This window comes from Argentina silus (genome assembly GCF_951799395.1).
Source record: "Argentina silus genome assembly, chromosome: 3".
Classification (NCBI taxonomy): domain Eukaryota; kingdom Metazoa; phylum Chordata; class Actinopteri; order Argentiniformes; family Argentinidae; genus Argentina; species Argentina silus.
In genome coordinates, this window is record NC_139657.1 from 12,714,979 (window position 1) to 12,736,637 (window position 21,659).

Here is a 21,659-nt window from a genome sequence, read left to right on the forward strand (position 1 = left end):
AATATGCAAGACATGCATGTATGTATAAGGTCTCTATAAAATGTATTCTACCTTTCACTGGTGCGAGTGTACGCAGCATTAGTCAGTTCAATAGCTCTTCTCAAAGCCTCCTCGACGAATGCGGACCCCAGATATACAACCTCTGAAAATGATATAAAATCCTTCAAAATATTCTATCTGGTACTGATTGACTGGTGAAAGACATGTACTGTACAAGACATACAGTACTATACAGACTACATAATCTTTTTGAACATTTAACACACTCTTTACCTGAGGTGTTCTGGAATACCCCGTTTGGTGTGGCTGGGTGAGGTAGAGACAGTAGGGCCAGCGCCAGGGCAAGCAGAGAGAGGTGCACCTAAAACAAGAGAACATTAACACACACAACCACATAGAGGCCATAAACTGTTACATTAATCTCTGCCAAGGTGACAATACTTTAAACAAACATTGCTTGTAGGGGTAACATTGTTGGTCAAGTGCAGAACATATCGAATGTTAATTCTTACTGTGGGTGCCGTGTCCATCTGTCTGTTAATCCAGGTCCCCAAAACTGTTATCAATCAATGTTCCTTTGAAAGCATCTGTGATTAAAACATCTGTGTCATTTAGTATAAGTATACATGTGTACCTATATCTATATTTAGAGAGACAAGTAAGTTGTTACATATTATTACAAAATGTCAACACAGCTTTTTGCTTATGTTCCTCACAAATCATCTTGAGCGCCAGCAGGTGTGTCGCAGTGCGTGTCTACTGTGAGCATCAGAGGTTGACTTTTATACACTGGCAGAGCCAACAGGTATGTGCAGAATCCACTTATCTGTTTCTCTGGTGACAGGCAGACATCAACATCAAACACAGAGCTCTCTCTGCCTCATCCTAATAACCTTTCAAAACAAACCGATTTCTGCCCTCTCTCTCATGATGACAGCCATCTGCCACACAGAAACATTTCAACTGCATCAAGCCTGATTTAACAGAGTTAATTGTTAGAATTTAGTTTCCATCATAAACAGGTTCAAGTCTTACAATTGAGTGTATTTCTGCCATGGGCAAAAGTGCTAATCCTAAAAGCTTAACCACATTATACACAATCTGCATACTATAAAGGTTTCACTGATTTGTCGCAAATGAAGGAACAACTTTAGTGCCATCTATGTGAATATTCAATTCTTTCCTCACTTTAGTGAGTGAAAGCCCAAGGGAACAGTATACTTCTAATAAGTCACACTGTAAATTCAAGCAATGATTCATGGTATTGATTTAGACTATCAGTCAGCTGTGGTGACAGTAATATAAGGAGAGCAACAGAATGGAATTTCACACTGACATCATGTGTATTCCTCACTTTTCAATAGAAGCCATTTCTGTCAACCTTTCTCTCCCTTACAAGTGTGTCAGTGTCTTTGCCACATGCCGAGACCTTGAATCTGATTGTCACTATGCCAGGGCTTCCAATGACATGAGCAGGTGGGCAAAGGTGGGAGGACAGGAGATAGCAGAGGAGGGTGGGAGGGAGGGAGGGAGGGAGGGAGGGAGGGATTACAGGAAATACAAAGAAGGTGGGGGCAGGAATAATTCAGTGTATAGGCACTCAATAGGAGATCTATGGGTAACCTAAATTCTCCATTGTACATTAACGTTTTCTTTTTAAGACTGAGAATTTCATTTTAATTTAGGCCCTTGAAAACACAGATAGTGTAGACAGCCACACGTTTTCCTCTGTTCCCCTCTATTCTATTGTTCCTCCCAGTCCTCCTCCTTTGATGTCCCAGGTGTGGAGGTGCTTGATACCATCACAGGAGAACACTGTCTCATTTCATGACAATGTTATTAATGTTCTCTGTTGACTTACTGTCAATAGGTTATACAACATCCTACGCCTCTGAGCAAAAATAGCTTTTTCTTTCTTTTTTTGACAAACTCAAGCAAAAGTACGTATTTATCCTAGAGGATACCCTGTCACAAATAAATACAGGCTTGATATATTGGATATGACAGCATTGCGAGATCACCAGTTACAGCAGAAGCTGTTTATACAGCCTGACATTTATATAACCTTTTGTCTAATGATATTATAAAAACAAGTGACTTTTGCTTTCAATTGATAAGAAATGTTATGAAAAGATATAAACAGAGGTAAGACAATCCACCTATAACACAAACTATCCCTTATGTAACTGGAATTAGTTAACAGTAGCTAGTATGCCATTTTCCCAACGAACATCCATTTTGGAAATGTATGTAATTCTAAAAATAATAAGAAAAAGATCATAGTTCATATATTTTATTCACATAAATATTAATAGATTAGACTAGGGCATTTCAATAAAATAATATATTCACATTTTCTTCACACAATTCAGTCAGGTGTTTTTGATCATTGAGTTAGGCCAGAGAAAGTTATTAACACAGTATGAGGTTAGTCAGTGCAGATACAGTAATCATCCATATTGATTTTGGGAGATATGTATGGGAGAAGGCATCAAAACATACATTCAAAATGACTTTATGGTAATCGCTAAATTGAACCAAAGTTTTTCTGCTGCATCTGGGCTAATCTGGAACTTCTGAAGCAGTGAGTCTGATAGAATGATATGATATCAATAGAATATAACCACTAGAGGAGAAAATGGCAGAAAATACTGTTGTCTTTACCGTATCCGGGGTTGATATACTTTCAGGATTGTTGGAGCGGAACCCTCTTAGGGATGGTGCAACAGAAATTAAGCAGGCACAGTAACAGCAGTTAATAAGCAGGGTCACATTCTAGATTGTTCAGCTTGATCATGACGGCTTTGGTCAAATCACATGTCCATCCAGTGGTGCCAGATGGCGTTAGTGGAGTCTGTTAGGCATGTTGGGACCAGAGGAACCGGTCACAGCGCTCCAACATGGTCTGGATCAGAGCCCTGGGATGGAGACGACAGATAGAGGAACATCCATATCGAGATGAATAACAATATGAAAAATTCAACATTGGACATTTTCCACAGAAATAAAAATGCTATGCTATGTGGAAAATAATGTGTGTGTGATGCAAGTAGGGAAAATAAATAATATACATGCATGATCTGGCAGAATCTGTTTCTCTCACAATGAGATAAGGGCATGATTAGATTTCACCCAGACGTCCAAGTCTTATCAAGCATTAGGTATGTCATGTTAGCCCACATGTTCATCGGCAGCACCCACCTCTGCCTCTTCTCAGCCACCCTGAGCAGCTCACAGACCAGTTTGGATTGGGGCCCCAGCTCCAGTTGCACCCCACACTCCTGCAGGGCTTCCAGCGCCCGGTCGGGCCCCACATTCCTGGCCAGCCTTAGGGTCAGGTTCTCAGGGCTGACCTGGCTGCTGCTGCTGCTGTCTGCAGAGCCGTTGGCCAGGCTGCTGTTCCCATTAGAGGCAGGGGCTGGGTTTGACTCTCCACTGCACTGCTGGGACAGCTGGATGAGGACCTTCCACTCATCCAACGTCTGGGGCACCACATCTGAGAATCAGAGTGAGTTAGTGAGTGAGTTTAGAGGACATGCAAGATTGTCATCACACAGGATAAGATATATGCTGTATAGTACAAACCATACATTGAGGAATAGAGTCAATGGCAGGGGAGTCTACCATTACTCATTCCATTCCATGCATTACAATGAGCTCGTCCTCAGATTTCTACCTCCACTAGCCTCCCCTGGTCAATAGCCAATTTCTTCACGATTCTAATTATTACCACCACTGTTTTTACATAAATCATTATTTCATGTATGTTTTAGGCATTTACATAGGGGTTCAACAGGAACAGCAGGAAACCATGTTGCTCATTACCGTTGGGCTCCTCCAGCAGGCTTATGTCATCCAGCCTGCAGATGGTGGAGAAGGCCTCTGTGCGACGTTGCAGCTCACAGCACAGGTACAGGTAACCAGTCCAGTATCTGGAGAGAGCACACAGTCATCAGACAGTAGCACAGGTCAGACACTACTCCCGCTAGGAGCATATATAAAAAAAAATGTAAAATGTATGCACTCACTGCAATGTAAGTCACTTTGGATAAAAGCATATTACTATTATTACCAACCCACAGGAGTGAATAACATGATCCACATAAACACTTGATTGTAACACTGATTGACAACAGAGATACAGTAATCTGACTCCCTTCGTAACCGGTCGTGATACATCTGTTTAATCAGATAAGATGGAGTGTTTACGAAACACGTCAGCCTGAATTCATTGTGTCTTCCTTTGACAAGAGACAACAATGTCTTCACCCATAGTCCTTGCAGGATTCTGTCATCTTCTGCTTGGAGGCCAGGTCAGCGGGAAGGCGAATCAAGAGGGAGAGAAGGCGTCCGTATCCCCAATTGAAAAAATGAGAGTGCCACCTTCACCAGAACATAAGATCATAGCACAAATGAGAGATTGACACGAAGAGTAAGAGTTAATGAAGCAAATAAAAACATTTAAGATACAGTCCAATAATAGCACTATACCGTGGTTGTCCATCTGTGGTTAATGTGTCAGACAGTTGAGGAGCATCATGGGTAAGTGCCAACTCAAGCCAATCCTGCCTCAGAGTCTCTGGCTGAAGGAGGGACCCCAAAAACGATAATCTTGAGGAGGAGTTAAGACTAACGTTTAGACTCGCACATAGTGTTGGACAGTGATGGATCTATTCTTAAGGACAGAGATAAAGACCTGATCCACAAAACACAGAACTTTATTGTGAAGAGTAAATGTACCTTTGTTCCTCAGCCCGTGACTGGACCAGATTGTCAAGGTAAGCCAGGAAGTGGCTCTGCTGGGCCATGGCCATTATGTCAGAGGGAAGGATTGTGGGATAGAACTGGGCAAAGGAGCGTACTGCAACCTCCCCATGCTTCTCATACAACCTTAGCAGAAGACAAAAGCATGTTATCATATCATGAATGAGATTGACCTCTTAAATAGCGAGGTGACATGGTTATTGAGTGTTTGAGGGAGGGGACACTACCTGTGCAAGTAAGCCAGTAGCTGAGGGGCGTTCCAGGGCTGTAACTCTCTCAGGCTGCGTAGGGACTTAAGCAAATCCCCTTTCTGAATCACCTCCACCACCTTACTGGACTGGGTCACATCTGTCAGGACACAGAAAGCATCACAATGACATTTAACCACATGAGCAATAGAAAGTATGTTTCATTCAAACAGTCACCTAACTTTCTCTAATCTGATAGAAGAGCACACTACTTAGTTGAAAAAATAAATCACTATTTGAATGAACAGAGGTGGCTACTGACCGAGCATGGCCTCCATGAAAGAGTTCTGCACCTCTGGTTGGTCCTGGTAGTTAAGCAGGCACATCCGTCTCACACGCTCCTGGTCCAGCAGGAAGAAAAAGCGACGCAAGAAAGTAGTGACCCCCATTGCACCCCCGCTTCTCTGGACGACATGGTTCCCAAAACAGCACAGCTCCAGATACATCGTGGCCAGCTGGGTGAGGTCTGCCTCGAGGTCTGAGGGCAGAGGTTTAGGAGGCCACACACGCATGGGCTCTGGGGGGCTCAAGTTTGATGCCACTAGCACCTCTTCAGTGGACTCAGGCTTGATGTGATTCTCACTCTCGTCCTCTTCCTCTCTACGCTGTGGGGAATCCTCTAGTCTCCCCTCCTCATCTCCAATCTCCTCTGGTGGTTCCTCTGGAGAGCTGGTAGGGGTCTCAGACTCCTCTGGGCAGGGCTCTGCATGGTCACTCTCCCACCTCTCCTCACCCACCCCCTCATCCACTGAACCCTGCTCTTCAGGGCCGAAAACCCGCTCCAGCCATGGCAGCCATTCCTGCAGAGCTTCTCCAAGGCACGTTGGGTCAAACAGCACCAAAGGATCCTGGATCTGGGAGCTAAGATGGGGGGCAGATTGAACATTTCAATCTTGTTAACAGCCATGGCATTCAAATGGTAAAAAGTGATTTGTTACAAATATTTGGTGGAAATACTACAGCAGCTCTAAAGCGGTACTGTATGTGACTCTGCCAACTTCTGTATTCATGACATTTTACAATCTGTAGGCATGTGCTGGATGGGTTTGTACTGTAGCTTTGTAACTCTGTACTCACATGGCTCGCTCTGTAGCTGCTCTTAGCTCCTGTAGGTCTGTTTCTGTGTTTGGCTGGTCGATACACACCCTGTGCAATACAAAAACCAAATGAGGATCAAGGAAGAACACAACCATTAGGTTTTGCTACAAGTCATATTCATTGCTCAAATCTATACACTCACTCATTTTCGATTTCTTCTTGAAACGTTGTGTTGGCTACAACTTCCACTTGTGCCCCTTCCCTATGGTCAGGGCGGGGCCACAGGTCAGAGTTCATTTGCAGGGTGTTGATCTTTTCAGTCGTCTTCTTCACAAAACTAGAGACACTGAAAGACACACAAGGGGCAATTACAATATTATCTTGAACAAAATTTTCTTCTAACACCAATCAAAATAAACATACTACAACTCTTCATCACTTGATAGGCATAATAATCCAATCATCTAGTGTTGACGACACAGAACTTACTCAACCAAACAACGATATAAATTGCAGACTAACGTGAACATTATAAGCAGTGCAACACAACACCTACACCAAAAACAATACAAAGAGCATGAAAAAATAAATTAAATGAAACATCCTACCAATCTGAATGCATCTACAGTAAAGAATTAAAGCAAATGAAAGAAAAACACACTTTTTATGTCGATGTCACACGATTCACTTTTTTATCTGGGTAGAATGAGGAAGTGGGGCCACCTGACAGGACAGCTGCACTTTCACCGTAGACAAACTTATTTTAATCATGAGTTTCGCTTCCCTATTGGCCTACAACACATTAACGTTGTCATGTTCTGCACTGTGCATAATCTACGATTGGTTAGTGTCATCCTAAAAGTATATCAGCTATAACCTTTTGTTACTTTATAGCCACCCAAAATGTCCACTCAAAGAAATGCAGCATATATCATAGTATTGGCATGGAACATATTCCATCCAGTTCTTATCAGTTTTGACAATGTGCTTGTTTTGGCTCTGTAGATGGATCACCTGTCTCTGACGGCCTGCAGTGCGATGCGGGGGGGTTTGGGGCGGAATGAGAGGGGGAGGTGGAACTGCAGGCTGAGTTCAGAGCGCTCCACCTCCATACGGTCGCTGCTCTGGGGATCTTAATGAAGATGGGGGCAAGAGCCAGAGGAGACAGTGATGGATGGAGAGATGAAGGGGAGGAGAGGGTGAAAGGAGATCATGCAAGCAGATGTGGCAAAGGTACCCAAAACCACTGCAACAAAACATAAATAAGATGCAGCACCTGACCATAACAGAAGCAAAGAGGTAATGTGTAGAGGATGCAATGGAACAGACAATGAAAGTTAAACTTAATTGTGCATCTGAGATTTATTCAAGTTTTATTCACATACTTATTAGTACAATTAAATCTCATTACAGAGGCACACCTATAAAAAGCATTGCATTTCCCTTCCCGATTATGGTTAGAAAACCACATGGTCCTCAGTGCTGTTGGTGGTTAATGACCTTCTGCTTACCATGGTCCACCTGCTCCTCCTCCTGTACAAAACTAAACTCCTTCAGTCGCTCCTCCTCCAGCATTGATTGGCTGACAAGAGAGCTGGTCTCCTCATCTGATTGGCTACCTCTGCGGCTGATGACACGATAGATGCCACAGTCCAGAACGTTGAAGCTTTCCTGGATAAAGAACAGAATTGGGAATCCTGGAGTGCTAATACAATACAATACAATACAAAGCTGGCTTCAAGCAACCTACTTGAAACTTCATAAGGAGGACATGTACCATTGTCCTTTAACTGTGTTTCAGAAAGTATCAATCTTTACGATTACAACTTAAAGCATGGTCTGTAATGTAATGTGTATATCAATGCATGGGACCTCCAGACTTACATGAGAGGAAATGCTGCTTCTGCGACTGCTGGAGGCGGAGTCCAAAGGCTCTACCTTAGAGATCACTTCCTCTAACTGACCAATCAGCTCAAGGTGTGTGGAGGAACTGAGCTGTGACCTCAGGTGCTCGAGACGGTCTATGGGGATCGACTTTCTGGCCTGTGAGCAGTGATGTGCAAAGAGAATTTAGTTTAGTACACACACACACACTTTACAGTTTTGATAATATAACTTCAGAATAGTTTCGTGCAATAGGTTATCTATCTTATGTTTTGGGGTCTAATAGGGGTGCAGTAGGCATCTGACCCTGCTGGGGGTGATGGTGTGCTGGAACATGCAGCAGACTGCAGCAGCCTGGGGCCAGGCCTCCCTCCGCAGGAGCCGCTCAACACAACGCTCTGCAGACACCAGGGAGAGGTGGGACAGGTGCCCATCACCATGGAGACAGAAGAGCTCACTGCGGTAGACAGCGACCTCGACCACATCTGGAAGGATAGTGAATATATTTGGCTCACTCTGCAAGCTCAGCAGCAGAAACATCCAGGGACAAGGACATCAGCGGAGGCTGGTGGAGGTAGAAATCGGAGGACGGGCTCATTATTATGTGCACGTCTCTGATACCATTCCTCATCCAATTCCATGCATTACAATGAGCCTGTCCTCCGACTTCTACCTCCACCAGCCTCCCCTGAAGGACATATAACAATAACAGGGGTCACGTCTTGAAGTGTGGGACAGACTATATCAACTAGAGTTGGATGAGACAAATATCTTGTAGGGTAACTTGAATCATTTCTGACCTTTGACCTCAGTCCACAGAAGAACCTGGCCACTCTGAGGTGTGAAGATATAGATAGCCGAGTCTGTCCAGGTCAGCAAGTGCTGGTCCCTAAACAAACGCACACAGATCACACTTGAGGTTATACATTTGTATACACACAGAACTCTGAACTTTATGTGTAAAATGCCTGGCCGTAAACCCTCAGAAGCTTATCCAATTCTACAAGGCACCACAATATAATCACAACCATATCTATTGACACCACAGTTGATAAAAGGATATGCATTTGTGACAATACCCAAGGTAGAGGAGTTTGGGGAAAGCCATGGATTGGGAGCTCCTCTGTACTAGATTGTATTGCGGTTCATTTCTGCAGGGATTCAACATGAAAGGAAAGAACAACACATTAGCTTACCCTTTGGACTACGGTGTAAAAGGCCTCTTACAATTTATAGAGTATCCCTCTCTCCCCTCAAGCTCTGACAAACACACGCACCTGTAACTGACGAGGGGCACAGGAGGACAGGCTAGGAGCTGCTTGAACTGATGAGTGCTCAAGACTTCCCCACTGAAACTGGCTTCCCAAATTCTGGATCCTGGCCGTGCACAGTAAAGCAGGGGCGGCTGGCTGATGGTCACTCCCCGGCTTTGAGGAAAGAAGCATGCTCCATACTCGCCATCCCGTTCCTTGTTCCCAACTCGCCAAAACTTCTCCCTATAGATACGGAAAGGAAGGAATGGGTCAAACAAGGACAATACCGGAGACATTGCACCGACTGATATCAGTGGTCTTTCCTTGTGTCCTCCATCCTCGCTTCCAAAACACATTGGAGGAGAACGTCTGAGGTTCCTCCCCTCTGACCTTTTTCCCCTAATGAGATCCCAACACTCACCTCTCTGTGTCACACAGGTAGCAGCGGCTCAGAGAGGATACCAGCAGACGGCCCTCCAGGTAGCCCAGCTGGACCACCCGCGAGTCCACTGTAGTGATGGTCTGGACTGGGAACATCACGAACGCTGCCCCCTGGATACACAAATAAATGTTAACAACAATGAACACAACACTTCAGCTGGAATTAAGTAGTAACATTAGCACCTAGAACGAGGTAGTCAGTCAGACTTTCCAACGGTACCTTGCCGAGTTTAGATGATCCTGCGCGGAGAAAGGACACCTTCCCTCCGGTGTCCCCTACAAAAACCCTCAAAGCAGTGGTGTCCCAGCATAGCGAGGTGATGGCCTGTCCTCGGTGCTCCCAGGACACACTCACTCTCTCTGGACGCCCACGCCTCTCCAGCTGGAGCTCCCACACAACTACCAGGCCCTGACTGAGCCAGCAACCATCAGTCACACCCACACAGGGAGACAGGGAGAAAGAGGAGATGAGGGAGAGAAAGGCCATGGGAGAGATAGAGAAAGACCATGACACTTGGTTTAATTATCTGACTGTAACTGACAATAGTCAATAGGAACATGAACAAAGCCAGACATCAAATCCCATTCCACAGAAAGAGAATTTATTTTACCTTGTTGCAACAGCTATGAAGTCTTCGTCGTGAGGGCAACATGCCACCTGGGTTATTGATCCTTCCTGGAATAGAAAAACATGACTAAATCAACAAGACAGTGTTACTATGTATAGTTTCCCGGTAAGGTGTTTAGGAGATATTCTCTTATTCTATAACAAACTGATCAAAATGGTTAATCCATATCAATTTACCATGAATGTACGGTTTCTGATGTGCACTGGTTTGCATTGTAAAGGTTTTGTAAAAATGTCATGTAAAAGTTATTTTTATATTGCAGAATTCAGGAAAAATTACCTTATGCGTAAGGATGAGACGCTGCTTCCAGCCTTCCCTCTGGATGAGGTGCAACCCGCCTGCTGACGTTCCTAATGCAAGCCACTTCCTTGAGACTGCGAGGCAGGTGCACTGTGAGAGAAGAGACACACACACGATTCACTAGAGCAAATAATTGAGCTGTGCATGACAACAAAACTTTTCATCTTTTACTGTATCTATGACCTTCCCTCTGGTTGTCACAGGGATGTGAGTGAGTAACCTACCTTCAGCCTGCCAGAGTCCAAGCGGAGAGCAGTGAGCAGCGGGTCAAGGCAGTCGAATTCTGCCAACACATGGCTGTGGGACTCAGGCAAAACAGGTAACATGGGCATAGTTACAATCCTGCACAGCTGTGAGAGAGGGAGGGAGATGGAGTGTGATTCTACCCTTGCATTATGAGACAAAACCTTGTATGTTAGAATACAGACACACAAACATGTTTTGGGGGCATTTAATAGAACCGCTCACCTACTCCATGCTACCTATTGACCACCAGTGTTATTGAGCCTTACCCTGGCCCAAGCAGATGACTGCCCCTGAGCGGTCTGCTGTCATATGACTCAGACACACTATGCTATCAAATTGAAAAATCGTGACTTCACCCCCACCCCCCCCCCCGCCCCAACCTACAGCAAAAACATAGTTATCTTTCTCTTACGACAGGAGGTCTCGTTAAGCCTAGGTTACCTTGCTTGCCATCTCTTTGGCATTTTTGATAGCAATTCCATGCGAAAAAAAAACAAAACGTTCACATTCCATCACTGTGAAGCAGTTGCTGATTGGCAAAGCTAGCTTACTACTTGAAAATATTTATATATAGTGAAAATATTGGACATAGATGACCAATTACTGGAGGGTCATACATTCGAGCTAGAATGACATCGTCAGTAACTGCTAGGACTATTGTTTGTTTGCGAACTTTGTAGCGGTGGTAGCACTGTGGTGGTATGACTGCCGATCACGGGACCCTGGTGATGCGGCGGCGGCGAAGAGAAAGTGCCTCGGTTGCAAATTAAACTTACTTACCCGGCATTACAGTTCTGTATTTTTAATGGTGATCCAGTATTCCACGCTACTTACATTCGCGAACTAGTCGTCCACTTTATGGCCATTTGTCATTACTGTTTAGGAATGAATCAATCTGTATCTGCCCCTCCTCCGCTGCTGCTTGCTTGTTGCTAGACGAGTGGACACACTTCCTGAAAAAAAAAAGAAGACAGCTACTCTGACAGGTCCGCCCACCCTCCAAAAAAAGTGTTCTCAAAGATCATTACGTATGAAAACGACAGAGGTGGCTACTTCACTTTGAGTAAGCACAAAAATACTAAAATTCAGTGGACAGATTCATACAAATGATAAACTAGCCGATTTCAGTTTCTGTGCACTATTTTCAACGGCGCAGGCACTTTGTGTGATGCGGTCCATTAGGAACCAACAGTATTGATTGAAATCAGATATGCCCAAGAAACCTCTTCGCTGCATACACCAAAATAGCCCACTAAATGAGGCGAGGATTAGTCAACTGCTGCACTTGAAGGTTGATGTGATATCAGTCTAGCCATCACAGAGGCTATTATGGTAAATAAACCAAACACTATAATTGACAGTTTAAAGAGCTTTCCATTCTGAGAAATAGCTGAACTTTAGAAGTTTGAATTACTAAACAAAACACTGAATCTTTCAGATACAACCAAGTATGGACAGTTGCTTTTCACTCAAGGTAATACAACCATTTAAACCCAATAAAAGAAGCACAAACAAAAGCATGAACATTGCTTTATTTTTGAGTAACATCCAGAGTTTGTCTTCAGTGCAGCTAGAAAAAGGTGCAGACATTACAAACCAGTGCAGTTTTAAGTGTGATTGGAGCACACATACTAATGCACTACAGTGGAAATGCCTATACAGTATTGCTATAATTCACTCCCCTCCACTGCCCAGTTTCCCTGGCACTCCACTCCTTGAAAAGGCCTGGGGCTAAGGAGGGCTGCATTGCATTTGTTTGAGATCTCATCATTAAGTCTTGTACTGTGCACAGATAAAATCATCTCACAGTCCTTTGCTTTGCATCTCACATAGTCCTCTGTTCCTGAGAGTTCCTCCTTTTATTTCCACACCTCTGAAGTTTGGTCATTTTATACCATCATTTAAGTTTGTCTGGTTCACACCTTAGGGGAACCGTGACATATTCCCATCCATTGAGAAAATGCAAAACAAAACAGAAAGAAACTAATTACAGTCATTTGTGATTGTGATCCAGTTAGTCTGTGCTGAACTTGGGGATGTAGCAGCACATATCTGTATCCTCATTCTCCCTGTGGACCACTCCCCTGAGGGCCTTGTTTTCTGTGTGCTCGGTCACAGCATCCTGGTAGGCCAAGGTAAGAAGTGTGTCCATGTTGTTCTCTTTCCTTCTTTGTCCCTTCTGCAATCTGTTAAGATTGTTGTTTCCTCATGTCTTCCTCATCATACGACGGGTTTGCCAGGCATGGAATTTATTGTAGGCCATCTGCAACATCTCATCCAGGTGCCCTGTAAGCTGTGGGATTGTTTCAAACAGAAATCTTAGTCAAGCAGGTCTTAAATCATAAACAAGATAGAAAGAAGCAAGTCTAGGGCCTCACATTAGTACTCAAGTATTGACGCTGAATCTTCTCTTGGAAGGGCCGAAGCTTGGTCATCTGGAATCTCTCCAGGTTTGACCTCATTTTCACCACCTACAAGGGAGATGTAAGTGAGAGAAGAAATATCGGTGATTTCATCAGGCAAAAGTGTTATAGCTTAGAAAGACCCCCCCCCCTCCATTTTATTTATCAAGCGGTGGAGAAATGACCAGGGTGTTTTTCCTAAATTATGAAATGCTGGCCCTAAATGAGTTGTAGTCTTATTCAACAATAGGATGAGGGTTAGGAAGCAATCACCTTCTCTTCCAAGAAGGGTGTGTTGACAGGAAAACATGACCAGAAGTGCCTCAACAACTCTCCAGCAGCTGTGTACAAATGTTTCAGCTCCCCCTGAACTTCCGTTGGCACCATCTCTGCAACAACGCAACAGCACAACCATTCAGAGAACATTTGGGTTGAAGGCTGATCCCTAAAATTTGAAGTAACTCTCTCTCTCCAAGTAAACACTTTCTACCACACGATCAGTTGATGCAGCAACTTCACTTCATGGTGCCAATCAAAGATATTGAATCTAAGAAAACATGCCTTAAAGGGATAGTCCAGGACATTTTGAAAGCCGTTTTCTATGCTTTTGATAGCATACAGGTGATCCCATTCATGTACACAGGTATGGCTAAATGCTAGCCCTGAGCCAGCCAAAGAAAGTGGAAAATTAGATCTAACATTGAGGCTTCATGCTCTCCTAAATAATGGCAGTAATTAACTTACGGTTTATGGCTTGTTGTGCTCCTGCCTGCATGAGAATGCCTCCTGGAGAGAGAGCGGCAATGGCAGAACTAGCTGTACTGCTGGACAACACCTGTGACAGGAGATTTACAACTGTGAAAAGCACCTTCATAGCACCAAAACATCACCGCTATGCGCTACTAACATTTTAGGCCAAGTAACAGGGCTTTGTTGAGAAGCAGAGAATCACAACTTCTAAAGGATCTAACCTGAGTTAGGCTGGGCTTGTAGCTGGCCATCTCATGCTGGATGCAGTTGACAGAGTTGATGATGTCCTGACTGGTGGTATACTGTTGGGACTGGAGAGGCACGGGACCATGAGAGTACCTGACAGAAACAGTCAAAGATTTAGATAAACATTCAATTCAACATTAAGCAACACAACAGGATGAAACACTTTGGTTCAAAATGTCTATGAAACCAGTCAGGTGTAAGAAGTGTCCAGAGTGAAAATTATATGGAGAATATTCTTGCTACCACCTACCGGTCAGATTTCTTGAGGTTCAAAGCAACTGTTTTCTTTCCATTTTCCCTCGTCAGGTCCTCATACTCTATGGCCTCTTGCAATTTCACCTGAAATATACAGTACCAAAGCTTTTAGACTGAAGTTTAAACTACAATGTCTTAACATATAATAATACAGGACTACATTATCTCACTATTTTGCATTCACAACAAAGCCATCACACCTTCTTAATGGGTGGTTGGAAGAAGTCTGAATCCTTCGAGTTCCCATCTGTGCTGCTAGTCTCACTGGCTTGTTCATTGGGAGCATCTCTATGAAAACACACAACTAAGTTAACACAACAGCCTTAAATGAAGAGCAAATGGAACAGATCATGTTTCCCTTTCAGTTCACATGTTAATTGGAGAGGAGTATGGCAAAGCAAGTGACTAATACATCTGGACTGTAAAAGCACAAACACAGTATGAAGGTACAGTACAGTGCACAATAATTACTGGTAAGATAAATAACTTCATTTTCTGGTTTATAAACCAGATAAATGTTCCTACTAGTAACCCTAAGAGTATAATCCTCATCATCTCCTCACCCTTTCCTTGTGCCTGCTGCTAGTACCATGGCACTGTGATGGTTGAAGCGCTTGATGATGGCTGAGTTGCTGTTCTCTTTCACTGTCTTGTTAGAATTGGAGGTAGATGCCGACGTAGAGAAACCATAACCCTGTATACATGAAAGTGTCTTAGCATGCTCTGTCACAACACAATATTGCAAAATAATAGTAGATGACAAGGAGGTGCAAGGTGCCCGATAACATTACATATGATGAATGAATCTGACCTCATCTAATGTTTTGTCCTCCAGTGAGAGCAAGTCCACCAAAGGATTCTTCACCCCTTGAACCACCATTGACTTCAAGCCTGCACAACAGAGAGGCCCTTGTTTTAAAGTGACACCAATAAACAGTAACAAAGTCTTGAGGTATGCTTTAGCTGAGAACATAACAGGACCATTTCAACTGGAAAACTGAGCTCACTGCCCCCCATCCTACCCTTTTCATCTTCCTTGGCACATTCTGAGAAGATATCCTGCAGGCCAGTGTTGATGCGGTCTCTGTGGAAGTAGTGGGACTGAAAAAACCTGGTCCAGAACTCCTTCTCTGTCAGGTTGTGAGGAACATTCTCCCCATATTTTTGTTTCACTGAAAGAAAAAGGTATTTAATGTAGTACTATTAAGTAGAATTGACAGGAGTGTGTTGTCAAAGACTACAACTGCCTCCAATCATGCAATTAGGATAGAATAAGAGGGTGATTCCAGGAGAGTTTCAGTGATAACATTGTCTTTAATATTATCACAAAGGTGTAGTCAAGATTATATAAACAATGAGTGTTATAGGCATCTCACCTGCAGGGTATGTTCTGAAGATGGACTCAATAATGTCAGAGGTGAGATTATATCTTAAGCCATTACAGCCATCTGTCTGTGGCCTTATGTCTGCCTGCAACCCCCAAAAGATTGTATGAGTTATCAAGGGAGAGCACAGAGGAAACTACACAGAATTTAACGTGCATTCATTCTATAGGCATCAACAAACAAAACCAAATGACTCTGCAATTTTATTGCAAACTCCCCCATGTTGAAGATGAACTGAAACATCATTGATAAGCTCACCAAGAAGGCTGCTGAGATGCCAACTTCCTGCTTGTTGTTGGAGAGTGAGTGGTCCATGTTGTTCATGCTTAGCCGGTTAGCCCAGAATTCCTCTGCACTTATCACCTGACTCACCACCAAGTCTTTATACAATTGAAAAAGCACTGGATCTTCTTGCAACATTCTAGAGAGAAGAATGTAAAAGCTCACAAACAGCTTACAGATATTCATTAACACCATAAAAATTGCAATCCTCTTGACAGAAACTGTGTTTGCAACCTAACCAAAGTGAAATTTTCTGACGGAATAGAAACATGCAGTTAAGATGAAATTAATGAATATGCACAGGATTCAGCATACAAACTGGGCTCGCTCACCTATTCTTCTCCTCCAGTTCCTTGTTAGCTCTCTTTTTGAACTTTGGCAGTAACTGCTGTAGGAGGTCCTTAGCAGCATCTCGGTCCTTGATGGCAGTGCTCTCATTAGCAAAGTGGAAATTTGTACTCTCACCAGTGTGGAGGACCAGCTGAAGCTGAATCTTGGCTTTGCCATCTGGGCTGATTTTCTGACCTAAACACAGTGCAATTAAACACACCATTAAACAGTATCTTCACATTGCAACCATTCCTAACGAGACTGGTCAGCTGGTAGTACTCACAGCGAATATCAGCATATAAATGACTGACAGAGAAGCGGTCTTTGCCCTCCGGGCCCCAGGCTATTCGCTCAGCCATCAGGTAAAGCGTGCCATCCTGTTTCCTCTGTCGGACCCTTTTTAAGACAAGCAGCACCTCCTCCGACAATGCTGCCATGGCTGAGGAAGAGATAGAGAGAGAGATGGGATGATGATGAGCAGGTATAATTCATAACGAGAAATTGTCAGGTGTCCGACAGTGACTGACAGCAAACAGCCAATCAGGCAAAGTTACAAGACCCAGCACACAGTACAAGCTAGCTAGACGAGCCGGGAGCTAGCTAGCGCGTCAGCTACCCTCCAAGCAGTTTGTTTTGTTTTCATAGACCTAGCCACAACGACTACAACGCATCATATCAGAGGTACGTTAAAATCACCTTGCATTTATGCAAAACTATAGCCAGCACCCAAACGTAGATACTGAGCTTGCTTGCTAGTTTAGCTAGATTTCTACGGCACGGCATAGATAGTTCATCGTTGGCTAGATAAAAAGAGTGAACAGAGTTGTCTTGTCAAGTCTTTAAAACGACCATTACCTCAAACTCCAACGTTGTTGCAGTTGATACCTTGGTTTCGTGCTTTCCTGATGTGGAGCATGCAATTAATTTGATTGCAATTGTTATACAAAGACGTTATTAAAAATACAATTTGACAGTTTCTACTTCGTGCTTCTCTCTCTGTCGACACGATTGCCAAGTTGTGTAACACTTAAATAGTTACGGTAGAATACAAAAGAGGCCGTAAAGAAGATGGTGAAGGAATATTATGTGGTGTAATATACATGTCGAGTTAAATACCATTTATCTCTTAATTAAATGCGTAAATATTAAACTGTTTATGTGAAATCATATATTGAATCATATAGGAGATTATTTCTATTATAAGCAATAGAGAGGAACTTGACAGCTAAATCGTTTGTCACATCCAATGCAATCCGTGTAGAAACCGATTCATGACTGTCTATGTTCATGACAGCCAAATGTATCTCGTCATCGGTGCTCTGGGACAGGTAAATCAGGTTGATTTGGGTGACTTCATTATTTGTTTATTGAATTGATATCTGTAATTTTGGTTGGGTTTATGTTTGTCTAGTTATATCTGTTTTCACTTCTCACCACTAGAGAGCAGTCTCACTGAGGTTATCGTTCGGTTATCGAGTTATTGATTAAATGGGAACCTCACCCAACCGTATATCTAGTCTGGATATTACATGATTTGCGCGACAAAAATAGTTTCCTTCACTCTAGCATTAAGTGGCGAATTGGAACTCTAGCCCTTCAATCTAGTTGGATGTAGGTATAGGCTACAAACTGGTGAGACACACTAATTCTACAATAGTTGTCTCTAATGAGGCCCCACTCTTTTTGATGATGTCAGTCGTCAGTAGATTGTTTGCTTTTGACACTGAGAGGACATCAACTCAGTATTATTTGTATGCACTCTATTTCTAACAGACCAACAACGGCACACGAGTCAATTCTTTGGTCGGCCTACAGTATTCCCACTGTAAGCCTATACTCAGACTTAAACTTGCTTAGGATAGAACTACGTTGCCAACAGAATTGAAACACAGATGTTTTATTGTTGAGTTTTTTTTATTAAGTCTGACAAAGCATAGAATAGCCACAGACTGAAACAATATGCACGAGAGAAATGATAAAGATAGCTATTGTAGTTGATTTGTGCATTTCTCCCTTTTACTGTATTTAGGCTATATTAAGAGAGAGACCCATGGTACCTTTTAGATAAACGTGTTTAATTGTCATGCAGAGGTTAAATGTATTTTATTGCTGCAATATTGATTAGGCTTTATGAATTGTTTTCAAGTCATTGGGATTTTCTCATCACAATCTGCCACATGGCATCCACACTTTTCAATATAAATGTAGGATTGCAGGATCTTCCTCCCATCTGAGCAGACCATCTCCACCTTCTTCTCACTGGTAGACATCTCTTGACAGCAGGAGCATGAATGCATCAAGGTATTTTTCTCTGCAGAATACCTTCAAATATGAGACAGTGTTAGAGGCAGTTACCGACACCCATACTCAATTCTCCTAAATCAATTTGTCTTCATTCATTCCCAATCAGTCTGAACCAAACTCGCCAAGTGCGAGTTGTTTATTGCTCTAGTTTTTAGATTAACCTCTCTATGTTCAAATCCTGTCATCACTCTAGTAAAACTCACATAGAAGATGTTCCACAGGATCCCCCACAGGCTGCGATTTCAACTGGCACTGTAGACCTGCAGTCTTTAGTGTCGATGTAGGTGGTGTTCTTCTTGACCTGGCAGTTGTTACGTGGAGTGCCTGGGAAATATACAGATAACTGATCATTTGTCCTTGGCAGGGTTAGAGTACTTTAAAGTAATTTTCACAACATCATATTTGCATTCAGCTATACTGTATGAAGACCTAATCCATGCAATATTTAAAGTGTTCCATAGATAAAGACTGCCCAGTATATTTGATTCCAAAGCAATACAGACATGGATAATTCATGTTAATCAGTCATTTTTAACTTACAGGTTTGGCAGCAGCCGTTTTTGTCACTTTTTTCAGTTCCCTGTGATGTCCAAAAGAAAACCATGTCAGTGAATAGATACAGTGCATTCGAAAAGTATTCAGACTTCACTTTTGCCACATTTTGTTATGTTACAGCCTTATTCTAAAATGGATTCAATTAATTTTTTCCCCTCATCAATCTACACACAATACCCCATAATGACAAAGCCAAAAGAGGTTTAGAAATGTTTGCTCATTTATTAAAAATAAAAAACTGAAATCACATTTACATAGGTATTCAGACCCTTAGCTCAGTACTTTGTTGAAGCACCTTTGGTAGCGATTACATCCTCAAGTCTTCTTGGGTATGACGCTACAAGCTTGGCACACCTGTATTTGGGGAGTTTCTCCCATTCTTCTCTGCAGATCCTCTCAAGCTCTGTCAGGTTGGAAGGGGAGCGACGGTGCACAGCTATTTTCAAGTCTCTTCAGAGATATTCAATCAGGTTCAAGTCCAGGCTCAAGTCCAGGCTCTTGGGCCACTCAAGGACATTCAGAGACTTGTCCCAAAGCCACTCCTGCGTTGTCTTGGCTGTGTGCTTAGGGTTATTGTCCTGTTGGAAGGTGAACCTTCACCCCAGTCTGAGGTCCTGAGTGCTCTGGAGCAGGTTCTCATCAAGGATCTCTCTGTACTTTGCTTTGTTCATCTTTCCCTCGATCCTGACTAATCTCTCAGTGCCTGCCGCTGAAAAACATCCCCACAGCATGATGCTGCCACCACCATGCTTCACTGTAGGGATGGTATTGGCTAGGTGATGAACGGTGCCTGGTTTCCTCCAGACGTGACGCTTGGCATTCAGGCCAAAGAGTTCAATCTTAGTTTCATCAGACCAGAGAATCTTGTTTCTCATGGTCTGAGTGTCCTTTAGGTGCCTTTTGGCAAACTCCAAGCGGGCTGTCATGTGCTTTTTACTGAGGAGTGGCTTCCGTCTGGCCACTCTACCATAAAGGCCTGATTGGTGGAGTGCTGCAGAGATGGTTGTCTTTCTGGAAGGTTCTCCCATCTCCACAGAGGAACTCTGGAGCTCTGTCAGAGTGACCAATGGGTTCTTGGTCATCTCCCTGACGATAGCCCTTCTCCCCCTATTGCTCTGTTTGGCCGGGCGGCCGGCTCTAGGAAGAGTCTTGGTCTTGGTCAGAGTCTCATGTCCAATCAATTGAATTTACCACAGGTGGACTCCAATCACGTTGTAGAAACATCTCAAGGATGATCAATGGAAACAGGATGCACCTGAGCTCAATTTCGAGTGTCATCGCAAAGGGTCTGAATACTTATGTAAATGTGATATTTCAGTTTTTAATATTTTTTTAATAAATTAGCAAACATTTCTAAAAATCTGTTTTGGTTTTGTCATTATGAGGTATTGTGTGTAGATTGATGAAGGAAAAAATGAATTTAATCCATTTTAGAATAAGGCTGTAACATAACAAAATGTGGAAAAAGTGAAGGGCTCTGAATACTTTCTCTTATGCATTGTACATGTATGATATACTGAAAAAGATAACCAGGACTAATATGTACATTCAGTCCATGCTTAGCACACAGTGTCATGTTTAAACAAACATAATCAAGCTGCTCCTTTTAGACTCACAGGAACGCAGTCTTCTGGGTCGAATTCCACGCAATCGATTTTTGACTCAATGACTATTAACTGGAGCTCATTCTTTGTGCATTGATATGTAACACACTTGTCGCTAGGTGATGACCAAGACTGTTCAGGCTGTTAAAGGGTATGAAAGAAAAGAAGAAGAAATGGCAATTTATGATTTGCAAGCGTTTATGAGTTGTATAGAATAACATTTGATCACAGATAATGAGATAGAAAATAATCCCAGAAATATTTTCAATAAATCCATCACATTCATTGTTTCATGATTCTATTGTGACCAGATTTATGCCCACTTCATAGCAACTGAAATTAAACTCACCTCGATGATGTGAGATGTGTTATCTGGGAGGACTACGACACAGCCACTTGGCTTGCATGTTCCACAACACTGCATAGGCAGAACTTCATACTCATAGCCCTTCATACAATAAAACATGATGCTATCATTAAGTACAATGAGACTCTGATGTTAGTTGCATTGACTTTGAATAACACATAGAATAAAGTCTTAGAATGAAAATATGAGACATTAGGGATATTGCCCATGGAAAGTACCTGTGAGCATTTGGTGTCACAGATGACAGGGGCACACTCAATGACATGTAGCTTCGTATCTGGATGCTGATTAAGACCACACTGGCACAGCTTGCATGGGTCTTTGGGAACTTTAACTCCTGGCTGGAGAGTAAAATACAAAAGTTTGAGACTACAGT

The 21,659-nt window shown here is 42.9% G+C and overlaps 3 protein-coding genes across 4 annotated transcripts in view; all 3 read right to left on the reverse strand.

Moving 5' to 3' along the window:
• Positions 1–2,288: 2,288 nt before the first annotated feature.
• On the reverse strand, positions 2,289–11,754 carry hps5 (HPS5 biogenesis of lysosomal organelles complex 2 subunit 2). Of its 2 annotated transcripts, none has more exons than XM_083667225.1 (23): positions 11,638–11,754; positions 10,782–10,907; positions 10,537–10,647; positions 10,240–10,304; positions 9,849–10,041; positions 9,609–9,739; positions 9,212–9,430; positions 9,014–9,085; positions 8,735–8,823; positions 8,241–8,419; positions 7,935–8,093; positions 7,562–7,721; positions 7,065–7,182; positions 6,253–6,396; positions 6,090–6,158; positions 5,275–5,873; positions 4,992–5,112; positions 4,741–4,890; positions 4,492–4,611; positions 4,270–4,383; positions 3,826–3,932; positions 3,202–3,496; positions 2,289–2,918 (listed from the first exon to the last, which is right to left on the reverse strand). In XM_083667225.1, exons 2-23 carry the CDS (start codon positions 10,887–10,889, stop codon positions 2,858–2,860), a joined length of 3,384 nt encoding a protein of 1,127 aa, XP_083523351.1. In that variant the 5' UTR covers positions 10,890–10,907; positions 11,638–11,754; the 3' UTR covers positions 2,289–2,857. The 2 variants fall into 2 exon arrangements, with proteins under 2 accessions (XP_083523351.1, XP_083523352.1); XM_083667226.1 differs by having other exon boundaries at positions 11,584–11,737.
• Positions 11,755–12,316: 562 nt separating this feature from the next.
• On the reverse strand, positions 12,317–17,453 carry gtf2h1 (general transcription factor IIH, polypeptide 1). The gene is made up of 15 exons (XM_083667258.1): positions 17,309–17,453; positions 16,737–16,892; positions 16,456–16,648; positions 16,100–16,262; positions 15,833–15,926; positions 15,479–15,628; positions 15,268–15,347; positions 15,020–15,150; positions 14,657–14,744; positions 14,452–14,540; positions 14,177–14,294; positions 13,950–14,040; positions 13,479–13,594; positions 13,182–13,274; positions 12,317–13,096 (listed from the first exon to the last, which is right to left on the reverse strand). Exons 2-15 carry the CDS (start codon positions 16,888–16,890, stop codon positions 13,010–13,012), a joined length of 1,647 nt encoding a protein of 548 aa, XP_083523384.1. The 5' UTR covers positions 16,891–16,892; positions 17,309–17,453; the 3' UTR covers positions 12,317–13,009.
• Positions 17,454–18,360: 907 nt separating this feature from the next.
• The window catches only part of LOC310802151 (mucin-5AC-like), a 33,031-nt gene continuing 29,732 nt past the window's right edge, over positions 18,361–21,659 (reverse strand). Inside the window, exons 38-43 of the mRNA XM_083666442.1 lie at positions 21,502–21,624; positions 21,266–21,364; positions 20,929–21,057; positions 19,298–19,337; positions 18,961–19,081; positions 18,361–18,775 (exon numbers count right to left, since the gene is read on the reverse strand). Coding sequence (XP_083522568.1) covers positions 18,595–18,775; positions 18,961–19,081; positions 19,298–19,337; positions 20,929–21,057; positions 21,266–21,364; positions 21,502–21,624 — 693 coding nt within the window. The 3' untranslated portion in view covers positions 18,361–18,594. The remainder of the gene's footprint in view (positions 18,776–18,960; positions 19,082–19,297; positions 19,338–20,928; positions 21,058–21,265; positions 21,365–21,501; positions 21,625–21,659) is intronic.

Bases quoted from the DNA above. Each gene is read 5' to 3' on its own strand.
- hps5 (XM_083667225.1), bottom strand. From the start codon at position 10,889: ATGCCCATGTTACCTGTTTTGCCTGAGTCCCACAGCCATGTGTTGGCA. The intron at 10,648-10,781 runs GTAGGTTACTCA...CTTCTCTCACAG, and splicing joins TGGACTCTGGCAGGCTGAAG to TGCACCTGCCTCGCAGTCTC. The intron at 2,919-3,201 runs GTGGGTGCTGCC...TCTCCATCCCAG, and splicing joins GTGGCTGAGAAGAGGCAGAG to GGCTCTGATCCAGACCATGT.
- gtf2h1 (XM_083667258.1), bottom strand. From the start codon at position 16,890: ATGGCAGCATTGTCGGAGGAGGTGCTGCTTGTCTTAAAAAGGGTCCGA. The intron at 15,348-15,478 runs GTAGGATGGGGG...TCTGTTGTGCAG, and splicing joins TGCCAAGGAAGATGAAAAGG to GCTTGAAGTCAATGGTGGTT. The intron at 13,097-13,181 runs GTGAGGCCCTAG...ACAATCCCACAG, and splicing joins GTCAATACTTGAGTACTAAT to CTTACAGGGCACCTGGATGA.